The sequence below is a fragment of the Epinephelus moara genome, chromosome 22 (assembly GCF_006386435.1).
Source record: "Epinephelus moara isolate mb chromosome 22, YSFRI_EMoa_1.0, whole genome shotgun sequence".
In the NCBI taxonomy this organism is placed as follows: domain Eukaryota; kingdom Metazoa; phylum Chordata; class Actinopteri; order Perciformes; family Serranidae; genus Epinephelus; species Epinephelus moara.
The window spans coordinates 32,474,248-32,499,590 of NC_065527.1; the positions used below are offsets into that span (position 1 = coordinate 32,474,248).

The window sequence follows — 25,343 nt, forward strand, 5'->3', positions numbered from 1 at the left end:
ACATTAAAATCCCAGTTGATGCTCACTGGGAGGATGAAAAACCTCACTATTGCAAGTCCTGGTAAAATATGGTCTAAATGAACACTTTCAGTCTACGTCTAAACATACCCAGTGAAAGAAGTTTAACTGAACCAGGTCTGAACTTAACATCGGTGACTATAGTAATTTTTTAAATGCCTTTTCAACAGAAAAGTGTTGGCTGGGCCTGTTTAATATCACACTCCAGCTGGATCTGACTCAGATTTCAGGATGGACTCACGTGCTGAGGTGATCAGGCTGCAGATACTGTGGACTCGAGCCCTGCTCCTCGCCTCACAGGCTCACATGGTGATAGTTTTCGGGGCCAAACCTTATCAGGTTCTCCAGGTGCTCACTGACAGCTCCTCCCTCAGGTCTCTAGGAAGCACTGCAGGTTTAATTTGCAGTTTATTTTGATTTAATTCTGTGGGTGGACTCTCAATAACTCCTGGAAAATAACAGTTCAGTTTAAATCCTTACTGCCAATGTAAAATCTGCAGCATTTAATCCAAAGAGAAACATTTTGGTATGAACACATATCATCAAAGTTCTCTCCAAAACACAACTTTGTTTTCCTTTTAATTTTTTATTCAAAACCCTTCAATATGTTTTTGTTACAGCACACAAAAAGTCAAACACAGTTTTCCCCACAGACAGGACGATGATAGAGGATAGTATCAGCTGACAGAGGAGTGAACCAGGGTCAAAGGTCAAAGTTGGAGGTCAACTATCACCTCGCTGCAGAAAAACAAAACATCTGTAAAATTATTTTAAGTCATTAAAAAATAAAAACAAACCTGAAACTGAGCTGAGTCTATTTACAGTATTGCCTTAAAAACCAGTTAAAACTGACCTCAGCAGGTCTGAGACGCGACCTTTGACCTTTTACACTCTTTAAAACAACAACACAACACTTAACAGCAGCCCTGTGTCTTCTGCAGGATGCTGCAATGTGGCGATGTCTTCATTAAACGTTTTAGGCCTCAAAAAGTGTGAAGTTTGAAGGGTTGAGCGTTGTCACGTTTAAAAAAATAAAAATAAAATAATAATAATTATCCACTGATTTACAGACATCTCTTTACCAATGTAAGTCTGCGGGGAAAAGTCCCGTGTGGCATCACGTGACGGACCCGGCTGTTGTAATTGCACTGTTTGGCCACTACAGAGATCGGCTTCAAAGCCCAGTTGGGGGCTTGCTGTTGACCCAGAGGCTAAGTCATAGTCAGACTGAAATAAACAAAAATGATTTTAGAAGTGTTGGTCAATTTACATGATATTATCATATCTGTATTATTAACATTAACAGTCATTTTTAAATATCATGATTATCTGGTATATTGCGACACACCTAAAAGCATCCATGATGACATCCAAGTCTTAATTACAAAAGCTCTGATAAATATCGGACTGATACGGAACTGCCTGGACACAAAACAAACATGGACGTGTCAGCTAAATTCTGCTGTTAAAGGTGATTTAATGTATAACGTGTAACATCCTCACTTTACTGTATTTAAACCGTCACACAAGTGAGTCTGTAGACTTCTTCAGTCGTTCAACAACGTAAAAGCAGGGCAAAAACCTCCTGTCTTTAATTCCCATGATAGTTCTCCTCACAGAGCTGCACAGGACAAACTCGCCACTTAAGTATTGGACACATGAAAGCTCCGAAAAGTGGTGCGTCGGTTTTTAAGAGTGTAAACGAGAAAAAAGCTAAAACTCAAAAGCAGTTTAGTTCAAAGTTCTGCATCATCAGGACAAGAAAAACTCACTCATCAGGAGATAAACGAATGAAATGCAGAAATATACTTTTAAGGACACTACTTTTTTTCTGTATGATAATCATATTTTCAATAAACAATTTATGTGATTACCAATTACTTCCTGTCAGCTCAGGTTTGGTCCTGTTTGAAACAAATAGAGAAAGTAGAGCGTAAAAAGTTGCTGCCTGCATGGCTTCAGAATTCAACGCAGAGCAGTGACACCTGAATCAGACGCAACAGGTGTGTCCGTTTCAGGCTCCACCTCCATCGTAATGGGTCAATGAGCCCTCAGTATCCCATAATCCACTTCAACGGTGCGTTCAGGTGATCTCTGACAGTTTGTTCAGTTACAATTTAAGTTGGGTTTAAGTGGGTCACATGACCAATAGGGTGTAACGTGATTGTATAAAGGTCTGATAGGCGCCACTCAGACGACTTCATTTAGAGTTAAGTGTCTTCTTTCTCAGTTTTACTTTAGCTGCTTTGAATTCCGGAAAATTTTATTTCCACCTGCAGGTAAGTTTTCTGACTCAAGAAGTACCTGAACGCACCGCAGGTTTTGGTCTATGTGAAAATGAAGCGTTTCCTCTGAGGAGGAGCTGCAGTGAGGTTTGGGGCTACTTTCAGGAGGCGGGGCCTAAAGTGAGACATTGCGGTGGTCTGAACATCACGAGAGGACGGGCAGTTTGAGGACAAGCCAAACTAAAAAACAACAGTAGTTGCTGTTCAGAGACGAAACAAAACAAAAAAAACCAAACACATCAGAACAAATATTTCCTCCCACCCACCCCCTAATCTTCCCTGGAAAATCCCTACAATAAATCAAACACACACTGGGAACATCATCTCCTATGTGGACCTGAGCTACAGCAGGTCTGCATGTTTCTAACAGGGCAGAGACAGCAGAGTCAACGTGATCGCTATTGAGTTCAGGGACTAAAGGGTTAAAACACGATGGTCGATGAAGATCCTGAAACATGTGACGTCCCTGATTGGGTGTTAGACACACTGATGTCCTGAAGGGGAGCTCTCCTCTCCTGTTAGAGTCCAGAATCAGATATGGCTGCAGGAAGAACCGGGTTCTGGTCCTCTGCAAAAACCTGAAGGATGATTTTCAAAGATCAGATCGGATGTGGTCTGGCTGTCCGGTTTGAAGCCCAAGAAGACAGACAGATGATATGAAACAAGCTGGCTCTTCACTTCCTGTTTGTGCAGAATCATCTCTGTGTTCAGAGGTTTCTGTTTCACCTGCAGATAAAACTCCTCGTTGAGACATTCGCGATGAATCAAGACTTTGGTGGGAGACGTTTCAGGACAGCAGGTCCAGCTCGTACAAATCAAATTAAGTCCAGAGCAGAGTACAAGACCTTCAAGAGCTCTGAGTTTTCAATCTCAGATTATTGTCATGGTGATAAACCCAAACTACACAACTGATCTCAGAACCAGTTTACAAGACAACTCCTAAACTAGATCAAATCAGGGGTGTCTTCGGTACCAAGTCAAAGCCAAACCTGTTGTGTTTGTTTTTCTCCAGTACTGTAGGTACCAGGGATTCAATTCTTCCTGAGCTGGGCCCTATTTCAGAAAGCAGGCTCAACAAACTCTGAGCCTGATCTCGATCTCCGAGTTGACTGAGCCTGAGCTAGCAAACTTTGAGTTTTCGGTTCCAGAACAGTTGAGCAGAATTACCTCAATCAACTCTGAGTATGTTCAGCCTGAGGGAAGCGCATTCACAGTGAACACCAACAGACATCATTAATGGAGCGCAGATAACATGATTCTCAGTGACGATGGGGCCCAAACACACTGGGCAGCAACTCAAAATCAAACACAAAGATATCAATATTAGGCTGAGGTTAACTGAATTGCTGAGAAATGACGTCTTCACGTAATCTCCTTTATTTTCAGATGGAGCTATGATGGGATGTGAGTCCCATAAATGAGCCAATTACACTGCAGAATCTTTGAATATATGAATAGTGTTCATGAATCATTGCATAATGTATCCACGTGGATGAATTTCTTATTAACACTGACAAACCTGCAGTTCTGTGGAATTCCACCTTTTTTTTTAATGATTTTTTTTTGTTGTTGCCTGTAATGGCAAAACAGCATAACGTTAAGGGGAGAGAGACAGAACGACACACAGCAAAAATCTGCAGGCTGGACTTGAATCCGGAGCTGCTGCATCAGGGGCTGGGCGTGGGATCATGGTGCCCCGCTACATCCACGGAGCCACTGATGCCCCATGATGGTTACTTTGATGATCCTTTCTGATTTATGCCCATGGAAAACCACAAAAACTGCCAAAAGTCTTTTCAGAACCAGAGACACTTTTCCTACGGCCTGACAAACCGTTGCCTTGCAGATGTGTCTCTGATGTTATAAAGAAAACTGCCGCTGCTGAAGAATCAAAGGGCAATGCATAAAATTTCCAATGATAATGCAAATCCACGATGTGTAATTTGATATATCTGGGTGGAACAGATTGTTAAGATAAATGATAGACTGTAAGGTGAAATTGTGTCTTTCATACAGACACTTCACAGAGAGACATCCAAACGGGGTCTAATGACCATCTCCTTACGCAACAGCCTCTGAATAAACTGCCTCAACGTCCACGACTTTATTCACGGGGACACGCCATGTTTCTTCTTCCTGCTACACACTCAGTGGGTGATCAGCCTCAGGCTTAGATGAAGCAAACCTGCGAGCCAACAGTTTTGCTTCACAGAGTATGTTGCCATAACTGACTCAGGGTTTTGCTGAACTGGCTTTGTGAAACAGAAAACTCAGTTTCCCTCATCTCAGGCTTAACATTCTCAGAGTTTTCACTAATTCTGCTTTCTGAAATAGGGCCCGGACGGCACGGCATATACACCTACAATTGTTGTAAGCACCTTTTACACCCCCTCTACGAGGCAGGAATTTCACGCCGCTATCCCGCCTCACCCGGCTGTGTAAAAAGTACAATCGTGGAACGGGGAAACAAGAGTTGTCTCACCTCAAAGCTGGCAGTGGAGGTAGTAACAGCACAGAAACAGTCTGTATAAACAGGATAGCCAGTGGGACGAGATCACGGGCAGCATGGGTGTTACGTTTTGATGACAGGTTTTCACGTGATTTCAGGAACCTATCCGGTTCAGTTCTTTCAGCCTTGTGTGAAAGCTTCCAATCAAACTCTTAAACAACCAGACAGATACGGCTTTTCCGACAAATTCCCTGTCGTTCTGGTACCGGTTACGTTAGGATTCTTGGAACCAGTTTTGATCCGAACCATTGTAATCAAAGATGCGTCACCAATGAAAGTTGTTGTGAATTGCAAAAGAGAATTAAACAGTATTGGCAAGATGACGGATCACATTGATTACTTGCAAACTTTTGTTCTGTTATTACAATTTATGCTTATTCCATGCTTATTTTATCCAAAAACAAGCCAACTATTACTGAGACTACTGCATGTCGTTTTTTCCATGATATTGTTGCCTTCTCCATCCTCTCCTTCCAACCTGTAGAATATGACACACCCACTGATGACATCATGGTTGGTACCTCAGGTAAACAACAACCTGCTATTTTTTTTTTGTGTGTGTCAGTTGAGAACCAACTTTTCAGTTTCTGAGTGTATTTATTTTTGGTCAAAATGCTCTGAATGGTTCAAAATTAGGTGCGGGAACCCAAATGGAACCCGTTCCATGTTGGTAGAAAAGGAGTAAGAGAAACTACGTCTCAGTCTGGTTCAGTCTGGATCTCCTGATCTGTATCAGTGATGTTTAGCCTGTATTTACCCGAGATCATTTAGTAACTATGGTAACACGTTTGCAGCAGCCGCGCTTTTCCCTTATTAATCAGAAACTGGAGCATGTAGGCTTTAAAACCAGCTGTGTGATGTGATTGTGTATTAGACCAGCAACGTCTCAGAGGTCTTGCGGTCTGAACTGGACTACAGCAGGAAGCTTCGTCAGGAGGCTCTTTATTCCACCACCTGATGTTGGACACAAGTTTTGTTTTTCCCAGAGTGAGCGTCCGGTCCCTGAAGTAGAAAACACCCCCGATGGCTTCTTGATACAAGCAGGAGCTATAGCCAAGCCGACCACCGAGACGCAACACCCAAATCTAGCCTGACAGAGGAGAGGAAGTGACATCATTCTGTAGTCACACCTTTTCTCAAACATCTCTGCTAACAGGAAGTCTGTTCGCAGCAGGGCGGGACTTGTAGATTTGTTTTTGGCCGGTAGGTTTGCTGCCAGACTTCAGTCATCCAGTGAGGCGTTTAGATGAGTCAGAGTTCAGGATGTGGACAGGGGACAGACTGTGACCCTGAACCAGGTTTAAAGGGAAACACGTGGACTCTTCAATCGGGTATCAACAGGTGAAGTTCTGATAAAATCTTCTTATATATTATCTAAAAATAAAGAAGTGAGATTCTATTACAAACTGAAACAAACTATCGCAGATCACACAGTTCCTGTTGCCGCTGTCTCTGTTGCCGGTTGTTGTTTGTTTGTTTGTTGTTTTTTGTGTGGCGAAGGACGCGTCCAGAGGTGGACTGAGACGGACAGAAACAGGACGGGACGACACACAGACGACACATCAGCTGGAGGACTAGTCGTCTTCGTCGTCATCATCATCCTCGCCTTCGTCGTCCGCGTCTCTCTTCCTCTTCTGTCCCTGAACGCCCGCCTGGTCCTCTGCACAGTGAGAGAGAAAACTGACCTATCAGAAGAGAGCGACAGGATTCTGACTTATTTAAGTGCATACTAATGCTTTACTCACCTTCCTCCTCCTCCTCTGCATAGTCATCCTCATCGTCTTCCTCGTCCTGACAGGATGCAGTGACAGAAGAAGCTTCAGTGAGTCACAACTTCCAAAATAAAAGACACAGACCCTTTTACTGTGAGTAAATAGTAAGATGTTTTTGGGTGGGTGGGACTTAGCTGGAGGCAAAACAATTCTCCACAGACATTAGCTAACGCTAGCTAGCAAGTTCTGTTGGCTCGTTTTAGACAATGGAGGAAGAGTGAGTGGTACATTCAGAAATACTCATTCTGAGTGTTGGAGCACACTCTGGCACAAACTGACCATTCATAAATTCAGAGTGTTCTCTGAATGTACCGTTCGGTTATCCAGAGCACCGCACTCTTGGAGTGGCAGAGCGCACTGTGTTAGTGAAGACAGAGCAGCAGAGCGCCGAGCAGGGTGAATGTGTGGTTAACTTAACCGTGTGTTAATTCATGTAGAAATATAACGCTCTGTTTTCTTGGACCAACAGGGCTCTCATTTTAGTGTAGAACGTCAGATTGAATTTACCAACGCACCATGTCAAGTCACTCACTCTCTGGGACCGTAAGTATGACTTGAATAAATAACACTGACCGATGGGACCAGACTGGCCGACCCATATGCTCTCACTCAGTGGATGGATGATGTCACAGGAAGCTTGTGGTTGATTACTATTCCAATCTTACAAAGGAGGACGACACTTGAACGGTTTCCTCCAGTTTGTTTTGCTATCGATGCTAATGTTAGTTAATGCGCCAAAAAGACAGGAGAAATCCAATATTCCTCTTAATACCTCCCCAATTTCTGATGAGTTGAACATGATAACCCTTAATCAGACGTTGCGCTAGACTTTTTCGTCGCCGGTCATTTTGACCGACAGGGTCGTAAAAATCCGGTCATAATCTATTTTTACCAGTCATTTTAATTTTCGTTTTTAAAGGATAATAAAGATATTCAAAGACGTTTCGTTTTCATTCGTTCGTTTTTAATAAATACAACAAGCAAGTTATAAAGTGTGCATTAATAAGGACATGAACGAAAAGATGAACAGACATCCACACACCGCAGTGCTTCAGTTCAGCGTCTGGTCTACACGCGAGCCGCGAGCGCTTCTGTCAAGCTGGATAGAGCTGATCGTACCAAACAGGAAGTCGGACACAGAATAGACGAGAGAATCCGGCCAATTTTCAAAATAAAATAACAACAGCATGCACTGAGGAACGTGGGGGAATACCATGTTTATAATTTAAAATAACACAACAGTTCATAATCAAACACATTTTTCAATACCCTAATCACTTCATTACAATTTTAATTTTGTGTCACCGAGCCTATAGACTACATAAATAAAATGGTCAGAACAATATGCCCTATTCATTCAGTGTTAATCCAACACGCTCAATACATGGACATGCAATGACAAATTGTCATTAACTTATTACGTTATAAAAACGATTAAAATATGGACTTACCCATGTTTAAAATGACCTGTTGAAGTTAAAAAACGAGTTCTGACGGGATCAGACGAGTGGAGTCGATGTTTAACCGGCGCGGAGAGCGCAGGAGAAATGCGCTGCCTGTGTGGACAGTCACTAACGCATCTGGTGTGTCCAGGCCGTTATGTTAACAACGCTACATGAAGCAGATGAATTACTTTTTCTCTGCAGTGTGAAAACGGCAGCCACTTAAACCACTGACTGTGCACTCCGCCACCAAGTGGGCAGGGGTGGTAATTGCAACCGGTCAAATGACCGACGGCCTTCAGATTTTCCGGTCATTGTTGTAAAAAACCGGCCAGTGACTGAGAATATCCGGTTAACGCGACCCCTGCCCAGTGACTGAGAATATCCGGTTAACGCGACCCCTGCCCTTAATACACATAATGTTATTCATCCCTGCAACAAGAAATACTTTCTCCCTAACCTGATATGAAGTGTGCACTGCACACGTGACCATTTTTGATGATGACCTCCATCCAGTCCTTTTGTGTTATCACACTTAACCATAGTTGTCTTTGTTTTTGATGACCGCCAGTGGCGGCTGGTTTTGAGCCATGACTCCTTCTATTCTGGCTCCCAATAACACAACAAGACCACATTTTAAAACTCCTATGTAGCCTACAGCCCTGTGGTGGAGAGGCAGGTTTACCTCCAGCTAATAAAATGACGCCATCATGACATCAGCCCGAAAAGGGTCTAAACAGAAGCAGCTTGTTTCTGATTGGATGAAACTAACAAAGCTCTAAATCTGTTCATCACGTCTATGTCATGTGACCAGGCTGACCTCCATCAGACCGACTCTGTTAGGCTGTGGTTCTTAAATATACTGATATAAGTGTACAATGTCAATTTAGAAAATCATACAGATTTATGCTGTTTGTTATCGTCATTTTTTGGCTGTAAATAAAACATTAGAAATTATAAAATTATTCAAGAATTTGTGATTAAAATGTTTTCCCTTTTGCAAAAAAAACTCAGGCAAGCTTTAAAAACATATACATAATATAAACAGAAGCAAATATCATTTTTATAAAGATGAACTATAGAAGACAAATTTCTTGTATTGTCTGGAAATCACGTTGTCTTCAAAATAATTCCAAAAATACAAAATCAAATTTTATTAAATAATTTAGGAAAAAAATATTTTTCTTTTATTCAGGTGTGATTGTTGTGTTTAGAGAAACATAATGCCCCCCCAAAAAAAGTTTTTTAGGAGACAACAGTGTCCTTCATGTTTACCAACATTTGTCCTCAGAGGCGGCCATTTTGGTGCTGAACCTGGTCAAGAACACGGTCACACCTGAAGTCACAGCTGAGGTCGATCCATCAGAGCAGCTCAGTTCAGATCAGGCAGAGAACCAAACTTAATTTCAAATTTATCAATCATCAAACTTCACCTTGTGTTTCATGTCTTAATGTCCTATGTTCAAACGGTTTAAATCATATAAGAAAGTCGAGCCCATTCAGTCGTGCAGTTTTATAAATTATGGAACTTACAATTGAGTCTTTTGTTTTTGGATTCAGTGAGATGAACAGAGTCAAACAGATGTCTTATATTTTTAATATTTCATATTTCTTGTGTTTGCAGCTTCAGTCCGACGTAGGATCTCACTAACATTTGAAATTGAAAACCAAACCCTGGAATGACATCCAGTTCTATCAAGACAGATTTAGTGCAAATGCAACAATTAATGCTGATATAATCAGTGTCTCTGAAATAGTTCAAATGTCACAAAATTTATTGTGTACACTCAGTGGGTCTGATTCATGAAACGTGAGCAGAACGAATTTGTGTGTAAACTGTTGGCAGAAGGAAATGTACGCGTACTTCAGCATCCATCAATATGTTAGTAGCTCCGAAGCACTTTGGTTGAGTGTAACTGTTACTGTTAATAAGAAGGTGTTGCAGCCACTACGACTGGATAGTGTATTGCAAGTTTGTATATTTTGGCGTAAAAACAACTGAAATACATTGTCAGTGAACATTTTGACGACTAATTTAGTTTCAACATTTTTGTGACTTGCCGGGTGTGTTAATTAGCAACTGGGATGTAACGATCTGGAGTGATATATCGATTCAATGATCAACAATCCAGTATCATCGATGCAAAGTAAAAACATCGACCCATGTCATCATCTTCAGGTTACACTTTTATTTTGAAAGTCTGTGTCACCATCAAACAGCAGCAGGCAGACGACAAGCAGCCAAGAGAAAGAGGATGAGGATAACGTTATTTAACTCAAGAATAAATCAGCAGTGTGGAAATAATTTGGATATTGGAGAAATTACAGGTCAACAGACAGAGCACATGCTGTATGTGAACAATGTCATTATGAGATAAAACACGATGTAACGTTACCCGCCTGGCCGGCCATCTCACTCCACTAACTTCTCACTAAAGCAACATTAGCTGTTGTTTCAACAATGCTGAGCTAAAAAAATGTGCATGCGGGCTGAAACTCAACCGAGCTGTTCTGTCGGGAGATACAGAGACTTAAACCAACGGTAAGTGAGAAAAATAATAACATGTAATTTGTTAAGCTATGAGAAGAGGAAAAACAGTCACAAATTTATGCAATGTAAACATGCTAAAGCTAATAATGGGTCTCTAGCAAAAAAAACAGTTGTTTTGTCTGTGAATCGTGACAGTTATTACTGAGCTGAATTTGATACTTAGTGGAGTCAGTTTAAAGTAAACTTCACTGCACTTATTTATGTGTCGTTTTTATCTTTTATGGCCAAAAGTGAAAAAGAAAAGGGTGGCAGCATCTTCTGTAACAGACTGTGTTAAATGGGCATGTAATATCGTCTCATATCAGTTGCAGGCCCCTGAATCACATCGAATCAAAATTGTAATGTTGCAGACTTCACAATATCGGCTAATATCTTGTCATTGTCCAACGAATGGAAATACTATCATATTGTGATGAAACTGGTGATTTACACCCCTATTAGCAACATTATTTTAATAGAAATATTAATTCATGTTTCCCTCAAAAAGTATTGGCTGTTTCATTAGTTGTATATCCAGGGATGCAAACAGGTATATGGTCAAAAAAGAGAGAGCTTGTCAAAGCGAAATTCTGAATATTGAAATACACAAACACTAATTTGGAAGAATATTGTGTATTCCAAAACAGAACAAATCCATTAAGCCATCATGATCTCGCTAGAGGTCCAAATCTTTATACATTTCTTCATGCTCTTTACATTGAACAAAGCGGGTAGATTGGCCTACTACAAATAACATGTCAGTTTCAAACTAAGACATCTGAATATCCTGGGGCAAGTGCCCTTAAGTGCTGGATAATAGTTTTTACATCTGGACTGTATGATAAAGAAAAAGAAAGAAAGAAAAAGAAATTCTGATTATCAAAATACACACTCATTTCCCTCATTCTACAAATGAACAAAGTTGAATGTTTCAGCAAAACTACCAAAACAGAGTGCAGTTCATCCTACCTCTTTCCACAATTTCTTTGTTTATATCAGCTACAAGGTCCTTGCTCACTCTGGAATTGATATAAAATGCGGAATGTTTATGGAATGTTTGCGTTGTTTGGCATGAAAATGACAACCTTAAAAATAGTCAGAGGCCACTGTGTTAGTTAATCTGTCTATATATAGGATGTAGTATATGCATGGACTTATCAGCATTTCATAAGCAACCGTTTAAAAATTACTTTACAAATACATTATATTTACTACCCTTGAACTCCACCAAACCAACTAGCCGACCAAAAACGTGGAAAGAATAAATGAATGAATGAAAATGAAAGTAAAGAAGCTGCATATAATGAGCCATTTTACTTTCACTGTAACAGTGCTGGTATACTAAACAAGATCTGAATGATGAGTTCATATTTCACACAGAATCTGGATCTGCACACTGCCTTTGAATCGTCCCCCTCTTGAAGTCGAATCTTTTAATCCTCTCTCTTTCTACAAATCTTGTGTATTCTTTCCATATTTCGCCCACTTGTTAGTGAAATAATTAAAAAACCTCCATTAATTGCGCAATTTAAATGTGAAAAGTCTCATTGACTGACCGTCACCTGTGTGTATGCGGAGAAGGAGAGGGGCGGAGGGAGCGGAGCTGTGGAAACATCCTGCAGTCCGACATACTATCATGCGTTTAAATAACTTATTAGATGGATATATATAGAGAAAGGCGACATTTAGAGAGCAAGCCCAAATAAGCAACTCCACTTTAGAAACAAGCCCAAAGTCGCGGCTAATAAGCGGACCTGGCAACCCTGAGCCCTACGCATAGCACTCTATGATCTTTGCAGCACATCATCCAAATGAAAACAAGTGGTTCATGCTTGCGCGTGCATTATACAGTTGTTTTGCCCGCAGCATTGTCATCTGCTCATTTCGTTTGTGTTAGTGGAATTATTTACCAGACTCTTCCACGGCCACGTCTGTCAGAGCTTCAAATTTTCTTTTAAATTTTAGCAACAAACATTCAGCGTTCCGTGGTGTGATGCGGCAGAACCACATCATCAGCTCAAAGCTGCCTCTCAGGACACTTTGTTTTTAAGTGTCGTTCACTCTGAGCTCATTTCTGTATTATAAAACCTGAAGCACAATCAGTGAAACAGGAAGTATAGTGTGACTGCGGTTGTTTTGGTGTTCTCTGCCTGGTCTGGACAGGTGCATCATGGGAACAGACCTGTGTCTGAGCCAGCTATGGATCGACCTTTAGGCTGAAGCCTGAGTTGCCCACCTGATCGGCCCGGTTCACCTGAAAGCTCAGTCCCACCTCTCCTCCCTCTGAGCCGTCCTCATCCTCCTCTTCATCGTCTTCCTCGTCGTACTCTCCAGTTGGCCCTGCCCCGTCCTCGCCGTCCTCATCTTTAAATACAGAGACCACGTTCAGACAGAGAACAGGAGGGTACTGGTTATTAGTGGTAGGCATCACCAAAGGTCCAGTGATACAACATTATCTCAATACTTAAGACACGATACAGTATTACTGCAATTTTACTTATTGTGTGATACGCTGAGTATCGTGATATGTTTTCATTCTGTTCATCTAACTTCCAGCATTTTTATAGCAGCAAATTGTATCTACTGATTTTATTATTCCAGTAGGCTTTGAATTTGCAATATTAATAATTTATATGCTTAAAAAAAAAACAACCTCAATATTGCCAGACAAAATCACGACACTATACTGTATCAATATTTTCCCCCACCCCTACCGGTTATACTGGTCTCACCACTGAACACACACACACACACACACACACACACACACACACACACACACACACACACACACACACACACACACACAGGGTGTCCCACCTTCGTCTTCAGCCTCGGAGTCAGGCGCCTCATTGTCCTCCTGGTCGAAACCGTCCAGGTAGGTGACCTGAGGCAGCAGCTCAAACACGCTCTCCCTGTAGTCCTCCAGAGATGTTATCTCACAGTTGAACAGGTCCAGACTCTGAAGGCTCTTCAGGTTTTGCTGCAGTGGGAAACATGGTGTTAGCATGTTAGCGGCTAAAAACAGCACACAGACAGGAGAGACTGATGTTAATGTGAAGCTGAACATATTAAGGTCTGATTTTAGTGTCAGTGAAATAAAAGATTGAGGGTGGATTTAAAACACATTTAGACTGATGACTCATAATTGTCATAAATTTCATATAAACAATAAAACATACATATATTTTTGTTTGTTTGTTTTTTGTGTTGTTTTTTTTAGATCACTGAATATCATAGGACAAAAACATTACACCTTAGTTAGGGTTTGGGGATATGAATTAAGTAATCTTTCCTTCCCTTTAATTTTCCTTTTTTACATGCATATTTCTCATATTCTTTATATTTGGTCAGTAGTATTTTTCATTTTAGTACAGGGTTGTTGTTGTTTTTTTAAGTTTATTTTTTTGGGCTTTTTTGCCTTTAGTGGACAGGACAGCATGAAATGGGGACAGAGAGAGAGCGGGGGAATGACATGCAGCAAAGGGTTGCAAGTCGGAGTCGAACCTGCGAAGCAATCGCCTTCGTACAATGGCGCCGGAAGGGCCAAATCAAAGGTCCCTATATTACATTATTTATGGTAAAAAAGACTTTCACTCGTCACTTCCACTCATACGTTAGGTAAAATACAGAGAGGGGCCATAGAGAGAAAGATACAGCCTCCAGCAGGCACTCAATTGTGCGCACGGACTCATTCCTGCCTGTTACTGCCTCACCAGCCCAGTAAAGCCTCGAGCATCCTCGGCAGGCTCCGGGTAGACTCTCAGCCGTCTGGCTCTATCCAACAGCACCTAGCAGTAATCCCCACTAACCCTGGCACCGTATTGTAAGAACTCCCCAGTTATAAAAAATAGAAATAAATCAAAAAGCGAGCCAAATTGTAGGTCTATCTGGTTCGCAATCAAACATTTCTAGCGCTAGTGTGTTTTATTTTTTTCTCAATGCCCCTCCGCGGCTCCGTAGTACACAAACAAAAAATAAAGAATCTGAATTTAAACTCAATTTGTCTGACTTACATTTATCTCTTTCATATCATGAATGCATAGATCTATGCTTTTGATGTGATAACCAGCCAGCCTGACAACATAGGCTACAGAGGCCCTGGACCTGCTGCGCTCAGAGGTGGAGCGGTGTTTTGATCAGGAGGGACTCCGCGTAGCTGCAGGGTGAGAGCAGGCAGTTCTTGAGGCGGCTCAGGAGAAACGAGAGCTGCTAATAGAGCTTAGATCGGGCCCAAAAAATCCAGCCCGACCCGGCCCGTGCACGTTATGTCCGGGACGGGATTTAAATTATGACAGGATTTTAATTATGATTTAAACCCGTCATTTTTCAATACGTTGGCTGTTATAATTAAGAGTATTAAACCACAATTCTTGTTATTTGAATGACAGAAATATAGGATCTTAATGAATGGCGCAACACGGAAGCATGATTATGTAATAAAACGGGTGTTTATTTTAGGATCCAGGTGGTGAAGGGCTGTGTGCACACAATGTTCCAACAGGGGACAGCCCTCCATTACAATGTTCCAACAGGGGACAGCCCTCCATTCCGAAACACCGCCGTTCCAAACCAGCCCCACTCCGAAATTGATTTTCAATCAAGTTTGAGAATTGTATTGTGGAGTTTTGTACAGCGGCGACCGGATCTTTGCTCTCAAACCACAAAAAAATGTGATGGCACAACAGTCTCCTTCAGTACATTATTCTATGCTTTCTTTTGATTTTCACATTGGCTAGTCATCCTGTTTAATTTGTCTTCTGATTAAATCGGAACCGTTGAAACAAGTTGTAGGAAGCCTCTGCAAGTAATTGGTTGCTGGCAGACACTCTGTGCTGCAATAAAATGGTTAATCAGCAGTGCCGTGCACTGTAGAGCCGATGCGCTGCTGGTTCTGCCGGCCTGAATAGAATATAATGTCTATAGCCTTACTGTTGTGTACAGCCTGATAGACTGAGCTGAGTAGTGATGCGTGGGTCAACCCGTAACCCGTTGGACCAAATGGACCTGTGGGTCGGGCAGCAGTGATCATCTGTTAAATCGGTCTGTAAATGATAGTTTGACATTATTATTATTATAATCATTAGGCTATTACTGTCACGGCATCCGAAGGTACTGATGCGTTGAGCAGGTGACAGTCCGCCGTCGTTTTCAAAACACACTTGTGTCACGCACTCCAGAAACTTGTTGAAACTTTAAACAATAATTTATTGTACAAAATGGGGGAAACAAACGTTGACAAAAACGGTCCCATAATTCATATTAAATTCAAAAGATAACGAAAAAACAGCTATATAAAAATATGTAAAAAAAAAAAAAAAAGAAGAAGAAGAAAAAAAAAAGAATGTCGAATACCAAATTTTCATAACGGGTACAGCCCTATCCATAAAGGGTTCAAAGTGTTCAGGTTTCATGCAAACACTGTTAAGAAATAAACTGTTTGCTTTTTTCCTCCCAAGATAAAGTTTGTGATTAAATACATTATCTGACTCTTTGTCTTTCTTCACCATCTTCTTAATGAGAGAGGACAAGCGTGTAACTTGCTGCAAGATACTGCTGCTTTCACTAAAACACACTGTTGCCGCTGTTGCGCAAGCTCACACTCAACTCAGGCTGTACTTCAATCCCTGATCACTACGCACCTTTAACTAGTCCCTATTATTAACTGGACATTACACAGGTAGCCATGCCCACACGGTGACAAGCCCCAGACGCACAGCACTTTTTGGCCCCCCCACTTCTGAAATAAATCCAGTGCGCCTGCCTTCGTACATGAGGCGCCGGCACTATCCACTATGCTAATCACTCCTCAGGGTTGATTTTTTACACTTATGGATGCGTGTCACTTTCAAAATGGCTTCTCATTATAATCCATTGCTGTCAACCACCTGTGCTCTTATTAATCAAGACTGGGTGACACCCCCTACCAAGCTTATAAAATGTTTGCTTGACTGCTGTCCACGCTTTTGCACCCTGACGAAGACCAATAAGGCGAAATCGGTCGGTGTTTTAATGTAAGCAGCCATGTATTTGAAATAAAGACTTTTTAACTTAATTCAAATGCATCTGTTCCTGCTCCACGCACGAGTGCCTGAAGTTCCTTTTTTCTTCCGATGTGCTGACCCTTTTCTTCAAGAGCACCTGTTTTTTCTTGAGTATAATATGATAAAGACGGTCCTTGAGCACACTCAAAGAACATGTTTTCTTGTGGTGTCCTTTCTAAAATGAGCAGTGGTGATAGTTACGATATTCTATTATGATCAAGGAGTTAATAAACCATCATCGTAACCAATCATATCTTTGTTGTTTCAACTTTAACTTAAAAATCTTTCCACCAGATTAAAAAACACACATTACGTTGTGTCTAACTGTACGTTTTTATTATCTTCTTTGTTATAAAGGTCTCCAAATAGATCAAAGATCTGTTTCAAGCCCCTGTTTAGTCCAAGACGGCTGCTGTTATATCATGATACATAAACTAGAATTACCGCCCTGCTGTTGTATGTCTCCGTGAACCAGTCAAGTTTCTCCGTTTCTCTCTCAGTTTACATCCATGTCTGTGACAACATGAATACTTCACACACAGAAGATCTATACAATCAGCACAGTTTCAGGATTAGTATCACCAATTCAGTATCTGACCAAATGTGTCCCCTTCTGTTCCTGAGATATGACGTTGAGTAATGGACAGAAAAGTGTCTTAAGCAGAAGCTTATGATGTCACAGTGAAGCTGACCTTTGACCTTTTGGATTTAAAATGTTATCACTTCATCATGCTATCATATTAGACAGTAGTGTGAAGTTTAGTCACAATTAGCATATGAATACTTGAGTTATGACCAAAAACATATTTGACCTTGACCTCTGACCACAATATTATAATCAGTTTATTCTTCAATCCAAGTGAACGTTTGTGCCATATCTGAAGAAATTCCCTCAAGGTGTTCTTGAGATATTGTGTTCAAAAGAATGGGACATGGGACAGACGTACAGACTACCTGAAAACATAATGCCTACAGCCACGCCTATCGCCAGTGCGGAGGCATGATAAAAATATCCCCTTTCAGACATTAAGGGCTCTGTAGTTTTGATCTTAACTGTATTATTCATTAATATCCTTTATTTTTGTATGTATAGCACTTTTCAAAAGTAGAAAGTTAACAAGAAAAGAGTGTTTTTAAAACTATAAAAAATAAATAAAACTCTGAAAGAAAAAGGAAAAACTCATTAAAAATCTTTTTTGCTACATAAAATAATGTACAGACAGAAAACGAAGGCATATGCATGCATATGGGTGTGTGCATGTGTGTGTGTGCGTGTGTTCTCTGACCAGTGCCTCCACATTGCTCAGCTCTTTGATCTTGTTCCCGCTCAGGTTGAGGTAGGTCAGGTTGGGACATTTCTCCGAGAGAGTCTCCAGAGAACCAGACAGATTGTTGTCACTCAGCTCCAACTGACCACACACACACACACACACACACACACACACACACACACACACACACACACACACACAAAGGTTTATCACCACAGGAAAAACAGCTAACCTACCTAATCTACACACTTACAGATATCTGAGGAGGTGAGGTTTTTCTGCAGCTGTTGGGACTGTTTCCATTCTAAGATCTGGGATCGTAAATGTATGATTAGGTGCCAGCAGATTGAAGCACTTCCATTTTCCAGATTTTAGCAGATTACAGGTGTGCCAGATGCCAGACTGTTACTATATGAGGCATCCAGATCATTATATACATCATTATGTGTAATAATCACAGCCACAGTGTGTTGCTGTGAACGTTTTGCTCCTCCTGTCATGGACTCAGTTAATCCCGTTATCTCTGGCAAACACTGCTACCACTATGTTTTGTTTGTGTGTTACTGTTCTGCCTCCATGTATGTAAAGCATACTTCAGTCCCTTGAAAATGCTATAAAATATCAAGCCATTGCTACTATTATTATTATTATAAAATACTTTCCTTGTATTTTAGTAAAGCTGCCCCCGAATAGTCGACCAAATGTTGGTTGACCAGAAAGGTCATTAGCTGGCAAGACTTCATTGGTCGCTTAGTTGCAGGGAAAAAAACAACATGAAAGCTGCGCCGTGTCAAAATAAATCAAATCGTATATGACTGGACCATGTGGGAATTTAATTTGAAAGGACAGACAATCACAGCTGACAGATATCTTTCCCTTCTTCTGTAAATATTCAGTCTGATAAATATGGAAAAGTTGATCATGTTAGTGCAGGGCTGCCCAGAGCTTTACATCTGTCCCACAGTCGACAGGCCTACACACTTATAAACAGCGTCTGGAAGAAGATCAGCTCTGCTCTCAGGATTTCAACCTAATTACTATTACTGGATCACTGTGACACTGAAGAAAACTTCAAAACATGATGATTCTCAGGGAACCCATGCACCTTCTTTTGTCTGTGATATTTTAGTAGATTTGTGGATTTTTATTCTGGATGGACACCAGGCTCAGGAAGTGTCAGTAACACTGAATGATGTCAACATGTGTGTCATGTCTGTGTGTGTGTGTGTGTGTGTGTGTGTGTGTGTGTGTTACCTTGCGTAGTTTGGGCAGTGAGGGCAGTTTAGCCAGCGAGCTTAGACCCACATTGACCATACTGAGGAACTCGAGCTCTGTGAACGCGTCCGTCAGACCTTCAACCTCCCCATCTGCAGAGCGACTGTTATCAACCACCAGCTCTGCTATCTGACACACAGACATACACACAGACATGGTCTTTATTACTGCAGTATATAGGACTGCCCCATACCAAACTCAAGACACAATAAAGTGTCAGTTGAGCGTTTATAAAGTAGATTTATTACAATTTTATAGACAAAACATTATTGATTCATCAAGAGTGTAACAGTGAATAAATTGCTAACTGGAATAAGTTTTATCTGCAGCCTTCATTGAAGTAAATGGTATTTTTCACACACCAAGTTGTCACACCAAGTCCAGCAGATCGCTGAACTTATTCTACAGATGGAGCTCATAACATGAACGATGTAATATGAGCGATAGGTGTCTCACTCTATCTTCAAGGAGTCACACCAAAGGAAACAATTCAAGAACTTATTACTCGGTTCTACAGAGAGTCCACACAACTGGCTCTGAGATCAGAAATCAAACTACCCAGGGAAGGCTCCTGTGCTCAGTATGATACTACTGGTCTGTTCTAATGAAGGAGTGCTCCTCAGCCAATCAGGAGCTAGAGGTAATAATACATTATTAAGGGAATTGTGGACTGAACTCTGCACCCTGGGCACTGTTTGTACAGAGGTCTCATTGAAGTGATGTTAAGCCTTAAATATTAGGATGTTTTGGGACACTGCCTTTGATTGACAGGTGGAACACAATCACCATCCTGCCTCTGCTCCATATATTGTTTGCTATTATTGCAGATACATCAGTATGAGTGTGTTTGTCAGCTGATCAGTACTTTAGTGTGTTTGAGGTCATTCAGGAGTTTGTCCACCTGACAGGTGGATTTTTACACTGTAAAATGTTACACCCAGTATGCATCTTAATCACAATTCTTAAAGTAAAACAGAAAGATTGTTTGAGGGATTAAAAATTACAATCAGCTGATGTATCACTATCAGACTTTTCAAACTCTCAAATACCACTATCAGACTGAAAAATCCAGTATCTGGAGACTGGGGGTTGGCCACCATGTATCCACAGCAAAGCTGTCCTGCCACCAGGATGGCGTTACCATCAGTAATTGAGAGTGAGCGGCACCACTAGCTAGCTCCCACCCTGGTGGCAGTAACTCGTAACCCTTGGCTTGGGAACCAGAGGTTCGTCAATTCAAGTCACTGTGTGGACCAAATATGGAGCCCTTGAACAAGGCACTAAACCCCCAACGTCTCAGGCGTCTGTCCATGGGCAGCCCCCTCACTCTGACATTTCTTCAATTAATGTATGTACAGGTCCTGTTTGTTCAGGTGTGTGTATTTCGGGCCGGTGTGTATATGACAACAGAGTGAAGAAAAGGGATGAATTTCCCCTCAGGGGTTAATAAAATATTTCTTCTTCTTTAAAGAACCACCATGACTAGCTGACCAGTGCGGACTTAAGGGTGGGCAGTGGGCACTATTTTTCCACATGTTTACGCAGCTGACTGGCTGTCCATAAGCAAAGCAAAGTGAATTATTGTTATTATTATCTTTTTTTTTTTTTTTTAGTTTTCATTGGTACTTTCAAATTAAAATGTGCATTTCATAATAACAATAATAATAATTACTATTATCATTGTGATTATTATTAAAATAACATAATGGGAAAATACACATAAAAGACAAGATAAGACAGAGTAAATAAGATTCAAATACACAACACACTCACACAGACACATACATACAAACATAAAAAATACAATTTAGGTTTGATACCAATTAATTAAATAAAAGTTATGTAAATGCAAGTCTAAAAAGAAAAGCTGTCTCCTCAATCTGAGTCTGGCATCCTCTGGAAAGCTGTTTCAGAGACGAGGGCAAATGACACAGAACGCAGCATCACCGTAATTTTTAGTTCTACTCTGGGGAACATTTAATAGACCAGAGGTAGAGGATCTTAGGGATCTTGAGAGACCGTATTTGACCAACATATCAGACAAATAATCAGGAGCCAGAACCATGCTACAGCTCAATAAAGAAATGACCTGTGAGAAAAAACCCCACCAAATAGCCTACATTGGAGAATCAATGACTCAGACATCTAAAAAACACTTTAGAACAGTGGTGTCAAACGTACGCTCAAAACTGGCCCACCAAAGGCTCCAATGTGGCTCAGTGGATGACTTAATGCACCTAATATTGATGCATTTGTATAGGCTAAGAGGTGCCAAGTTTTAGGAGCAAGTTAAACACCAAGTGGCCTACTTCATGTAAAATGCTGCTTCAGGGGTGCTCCTACTCTCTGAAATAACACTGTGCGGAATGTTTTCAATAAGCAGCTTCAGTAGGCTACAAAGGAATCTGTATCAGAAAGACTCTGTATCAGACTTCTATCTCAAAACAATATTATTGGAACCCATACTACAAAGTCTCTACCAAAACCTTTGAAATGTAAACGGTTTGTAAAGCAGGGATAACTTAACCTGCTTCCTTAATAGCTGCCACCTTAGTTTGCTGTGGTGATGTCAGCATTACTACACAGGAGTGGACATGTATGGAAAAATGCACATGTAATGACAGCGAGTAGTAGATTGACTGAATGCAGAAAACCATATTGATATTGCACATTTTTTTCTCTAAGGCTGCTCATCACCTGTTTTGTAAATGATTGACAGTTTTCAGAATACACTTGTACCTCTTTACACTAAAAGAAAAGGAAATAATTGGAGGTGTCATTATTTACAGGTTTTGTGCAATGGTTTTCGTGGTCCAGCCTACTGGAGATCAAACTGGGCTGTATGTGACCCATGAACTAAAATGAGTTTGACATCCCTGATGTAGGATAAATATTGTGATACTGCTTTTGCTTCGCAGAATAATTAAAATCTTGAGGGTACAGGTACTAAGAGTGTGTCAGTATGAGCTCCCAGCTCATGGAGGACTTTGTTCAGACTGGCGGCTGCCTTTCCTCTCTGGTTCTTCTGCTTATGTAACGAGCAGAGACTCTAAGTGTTTCAGTGGAACAGAGCAGAGCTTCAGCCTGCAGGCCAACAGGCATCAATGAAGACACCACCATTACACTGTGCACTGTGTGTGTGGAGGGGGGTTAACCTACTATAATCTACATTTATCGTGTGCGCGTGGTGGGGGTTGTCTGCTGAGCCTCCACAACACATACACCATCTGCAGGCATCCCCCCTATTCATAAAACATGACACCAGCAAGTTGAGTTTGTATTTCTCAGTCTGAAGTGAATTAACTCTGAACCACGAGCACAAGTGTGTGTGTGTGTGTGTGTGTGTGTTATTTAACTGAAGCTGATCAGTTGGCAGTCCGGTTATATAACTTAATCACACACATACACACACAGAGCACTGACTGCTTTATAAAACGGGACAATCCGAATAAAAGTGTTTTATAATGAATTTGTATTTAATAGATATGACATCACACCAACCATCAATGGTCGGTTATGTTTAGTTTAACAGAATCGACATCAGTAATCCATCAGGGCAGTAATCTCTTGTACTTAAAAGCCTCGTTGAGTAACGCCATTTTGATTGGTTACGACGCTGTTCTCCAAACACCGACACTGCCCGTTATACAGTCAACGCGGTACGGTAACGGATCGTAGTGTACCACGCCTTTTCTCGCTTCCTTTAAACTGCCGTGTTATGTAAACATTCGTCGATTTGTATGAACACAATTCCCTGTCGAAACAGCCGCTAATCCGCTTTCTGTAACGGTAAGTCGGTAACGCGTTACTGCCGAGCACGAGCTCTCCCACTCAAAATGTCTCTGTGACCGACCTCAGTGCGCCCCGCGTCCGCCACCGACCACGGTCGCACGGGAAATGTCGACCAAACACTCAAAATAGACGTAAAATGTACGTTTGAGTTCAATTTAACGGAGATAAGTTCCTAATAATGGCGGGAGATTGGGGGTTTCCGTCGAAGTTTAAGCCGCTGGCGACTTAAAATGTCCGCTCTTCAGAGAACGACAAAGCACCAGCACCGATGTCGTTGTTGTTTTTCCGGGACGAAATCCCGCCGCGAGCTCCGAAATCACCCCGGTAAATAACCGTGCTGATAACAAACAACCACCGGCATGTTAAGGTTTATTTATAGTCGTGTCGTTTTATCCGTTTGAGTCCTCTGGGCGGCCGGTGACTGATTAAAAAGGTGAAACTTCCACGACATTAGTGCGTGAAGGTGTTTTAGACGATACACAGTTTAACGGGGAAGTGTTTGGGCTGCTAAACGTTTACCGGTAAAAACCGAAGCTGAAGCAGTTTGACGATGTAATTCTTGTCCGTGGAGCCACCCTGAGAGTCGGGATTTCACCGGAGAGGAGGAGGGGGCGGGCGGACGGAGCCGCTGAGATGCTTCCACATCCATCAGGGCTCTCAGCCGGTAGTCGATCAAACTATAACCGGATCGATAACACGTTTAACGGATCGAATGATCCGAAACTTTCTTCGGTCGTAGTGTTTTCGGTAACCTCCATGTGATATAGCGAGGGGGGAGCAACCAGGCTCCGGTCGCACATCACCTCCCGGGCTATTTCAGGCAACAATTAAAATGTTATTAAAATAAAAGCGGCTCACCTCCGCCGGGCTCCGGTTCCGCAGCTCCAGGTTGATCCTCTTCTTCATGTCCATGTTGAAGTATCCGGTGTGCGTTGATTAGGATAACGGGCTATGGACAGTTGAGAAACTCCCTGGGATCAGAGCGGTAGCTGCTTTCCTCTGATGGCCACAGTTTGCCTACTGATCCTCCATGATACCTCGCGCCCTGCCCCCTCCCTTTGCGGCCCCGCCCCCCACCACTCAGGGTTGGCCGCGCGCCTCTCTGCCGCCTCTGATTGGACGGTGGGCACGTCAATCAGCATTGATCAGCGATAATCCACGAGCTGGGCGGGAATATCCCAAAAACCAGCGGCCGCCTGTGAACGCCTCATGGGAGCTGTAGTTAAATACCACAAATGAATCCTTATTTATTCATTTAAATGACAAAATCTCACGACTTTACCGTCAGTAACAGCATGAGATACTCAGCTATTACAGACGCAAAAAGCACGTTAAAATAAACAAAAAATACAAGATACGAGTGCAAAAAATACAAGTACTTAAGTACAATTGTGAGGTACTATATTGGAATATAGATATTTTTAGCTGCTTCATACTTTCACTCCACTACATGTCAGAGCGAAATATTGTACTTTTTATGGGACTAAATTTATTTATTTATTGGATTTTAGTAACTTTACAGAGTGCTAATACAAAATATAATCAATAAATTAATTTTTAATTAGTTTTTTACTTTGATTTTAAAATTTTATTTTTTAAAATAAATTATGCTTTTATATCAACACTTTTTTAAATCCCCAAGGGGAATTCACAATCTACCCAGCAGTACATAAAGTCATTAAATGAGTTCCATCTTTACCAGCTGCAACATTAAAGTGGAGAACACCTTAATGCATCAATAGTTATAATACAATAATACAATATATATTATTCTGAAATTAAATATTCTGCATCATAATCAATAATATAATAGCCTATATATTATTCTGCAAAATTAGTACTTTTACATTTGGTACTTTAAAGGGATAGTGCACCCAAAAATGAAAATTCAGCCATTATCTACTCACCCTCATGCTGACGGAGGCCCTGGTGAAGTTTTAGAGTCCTCACATCCCTTGCGGAGATCGGCGGGGGGAGCGGCTAGCACACCTAATGGCTGACGGCGCCCCAGACTAACATCCAAGAACACAAAATTGAATCCAGCAAGTATCTCCAACATGCTCATCCGTAGTGATCCAAGTGTCCTGAAGCCCCGACATAAAAAGTTGTTTCGAAAAACGTCATTTGAACTCTGTTTTTAGCCTCACTGTAGCCTGTAGCTCTGACTGCTTCTCTGTGCTTCGCGCTCACATGTGCGCGCTTGCGCGAGACCAGCGAAAGCATGAGCTTTGCTCACCAGTGTTTACATCACGTGACACGTGCACCGCAGGGGGAGACAACAGTAACCACAGAGCTAAAAGATAATTTGCACTACGGTCTTTTAGCAAAGGACAGCCCAACATGTCTGAAGACTTTGAAATTGAGGAGGAACAGCATTTCTTTGTTGAGCCGTATTTGTTTGAGCC

The 25,343-nt window shown here is 41.4% G+C and overlaps 1 protein-coding gene across 4 annotated transcripts; it reads right to left on the reverse strand.

Moving 5' to 3' along the window:
• Window positions 1-584: 584 nt before the first annotated feature.
• Window positions 585-24,017, reverse strand: anp32e (acidic (leucine-rich) nuclear phosphoprotein 32 family, member E). 4 transcript variants are annotated; one of them, XM_050035344.1, is made up of 7 exons: window positions 23,797-23,997; window positions 19,126-19,275; window positions 17,887-18,009; window positions 13,377-13,539; window positions 12,811-12,920; window positions 6,558-6,603; window positions 585-6,472 (listed from the first exon to the last, which is right to left on the reverse strand). In XM_050035344.1, exons 1-7 carry the CDS (start codon window positions 23,848-23,850, stop codon window positions 6,387-6,389), a joined length of 732 nt encoding a protein of 243 aa, XP_049891301.1. In that variant the 5' UTR covers window positions 23,851-23,997; the 3' UTR covers window positions 585-6,386. The 4 variants fall into 4 exon arrangements, with proteins under 4 accessions (XP_049891301.1, XP_049891300.1, XP_049891302.1 ...); XM_050035343.1 differs by having other exon boundaries at window positions 12,793-12,920; window positions 23,797-23,996; XM_050035345.1 differs by having other exon boundaries at window positions 12,829-12,920; window positions 23,797-23,994.
• Between the last annotated feature and the right edge of the window lie 1,326 nt (window positions 24,018-25,343).

Coding starts and splice junctions, on each gene's coding strand:
- anp32e (XM_050035343.1), bottom strand. CDS start 23,850: ATGGACATGAAGAAGAGGATCAACCTGGAGCTGCGGAACCGGAGCCCG. Junction 13,540..17,886: donor TGAGCAATGTGGAGGCACTG/GTCAGAGAACAC, acceptor TTCCCACTGCAG/CAAAACCTGAAGAGCCTTCA. Junction 6,604..12,792: donor AGGTGAACCGGGCCGATCAG/GTGGGCAACTCA, acceptor GCATCCTGTCAG/GACGAGGAAGACGATGAGGA.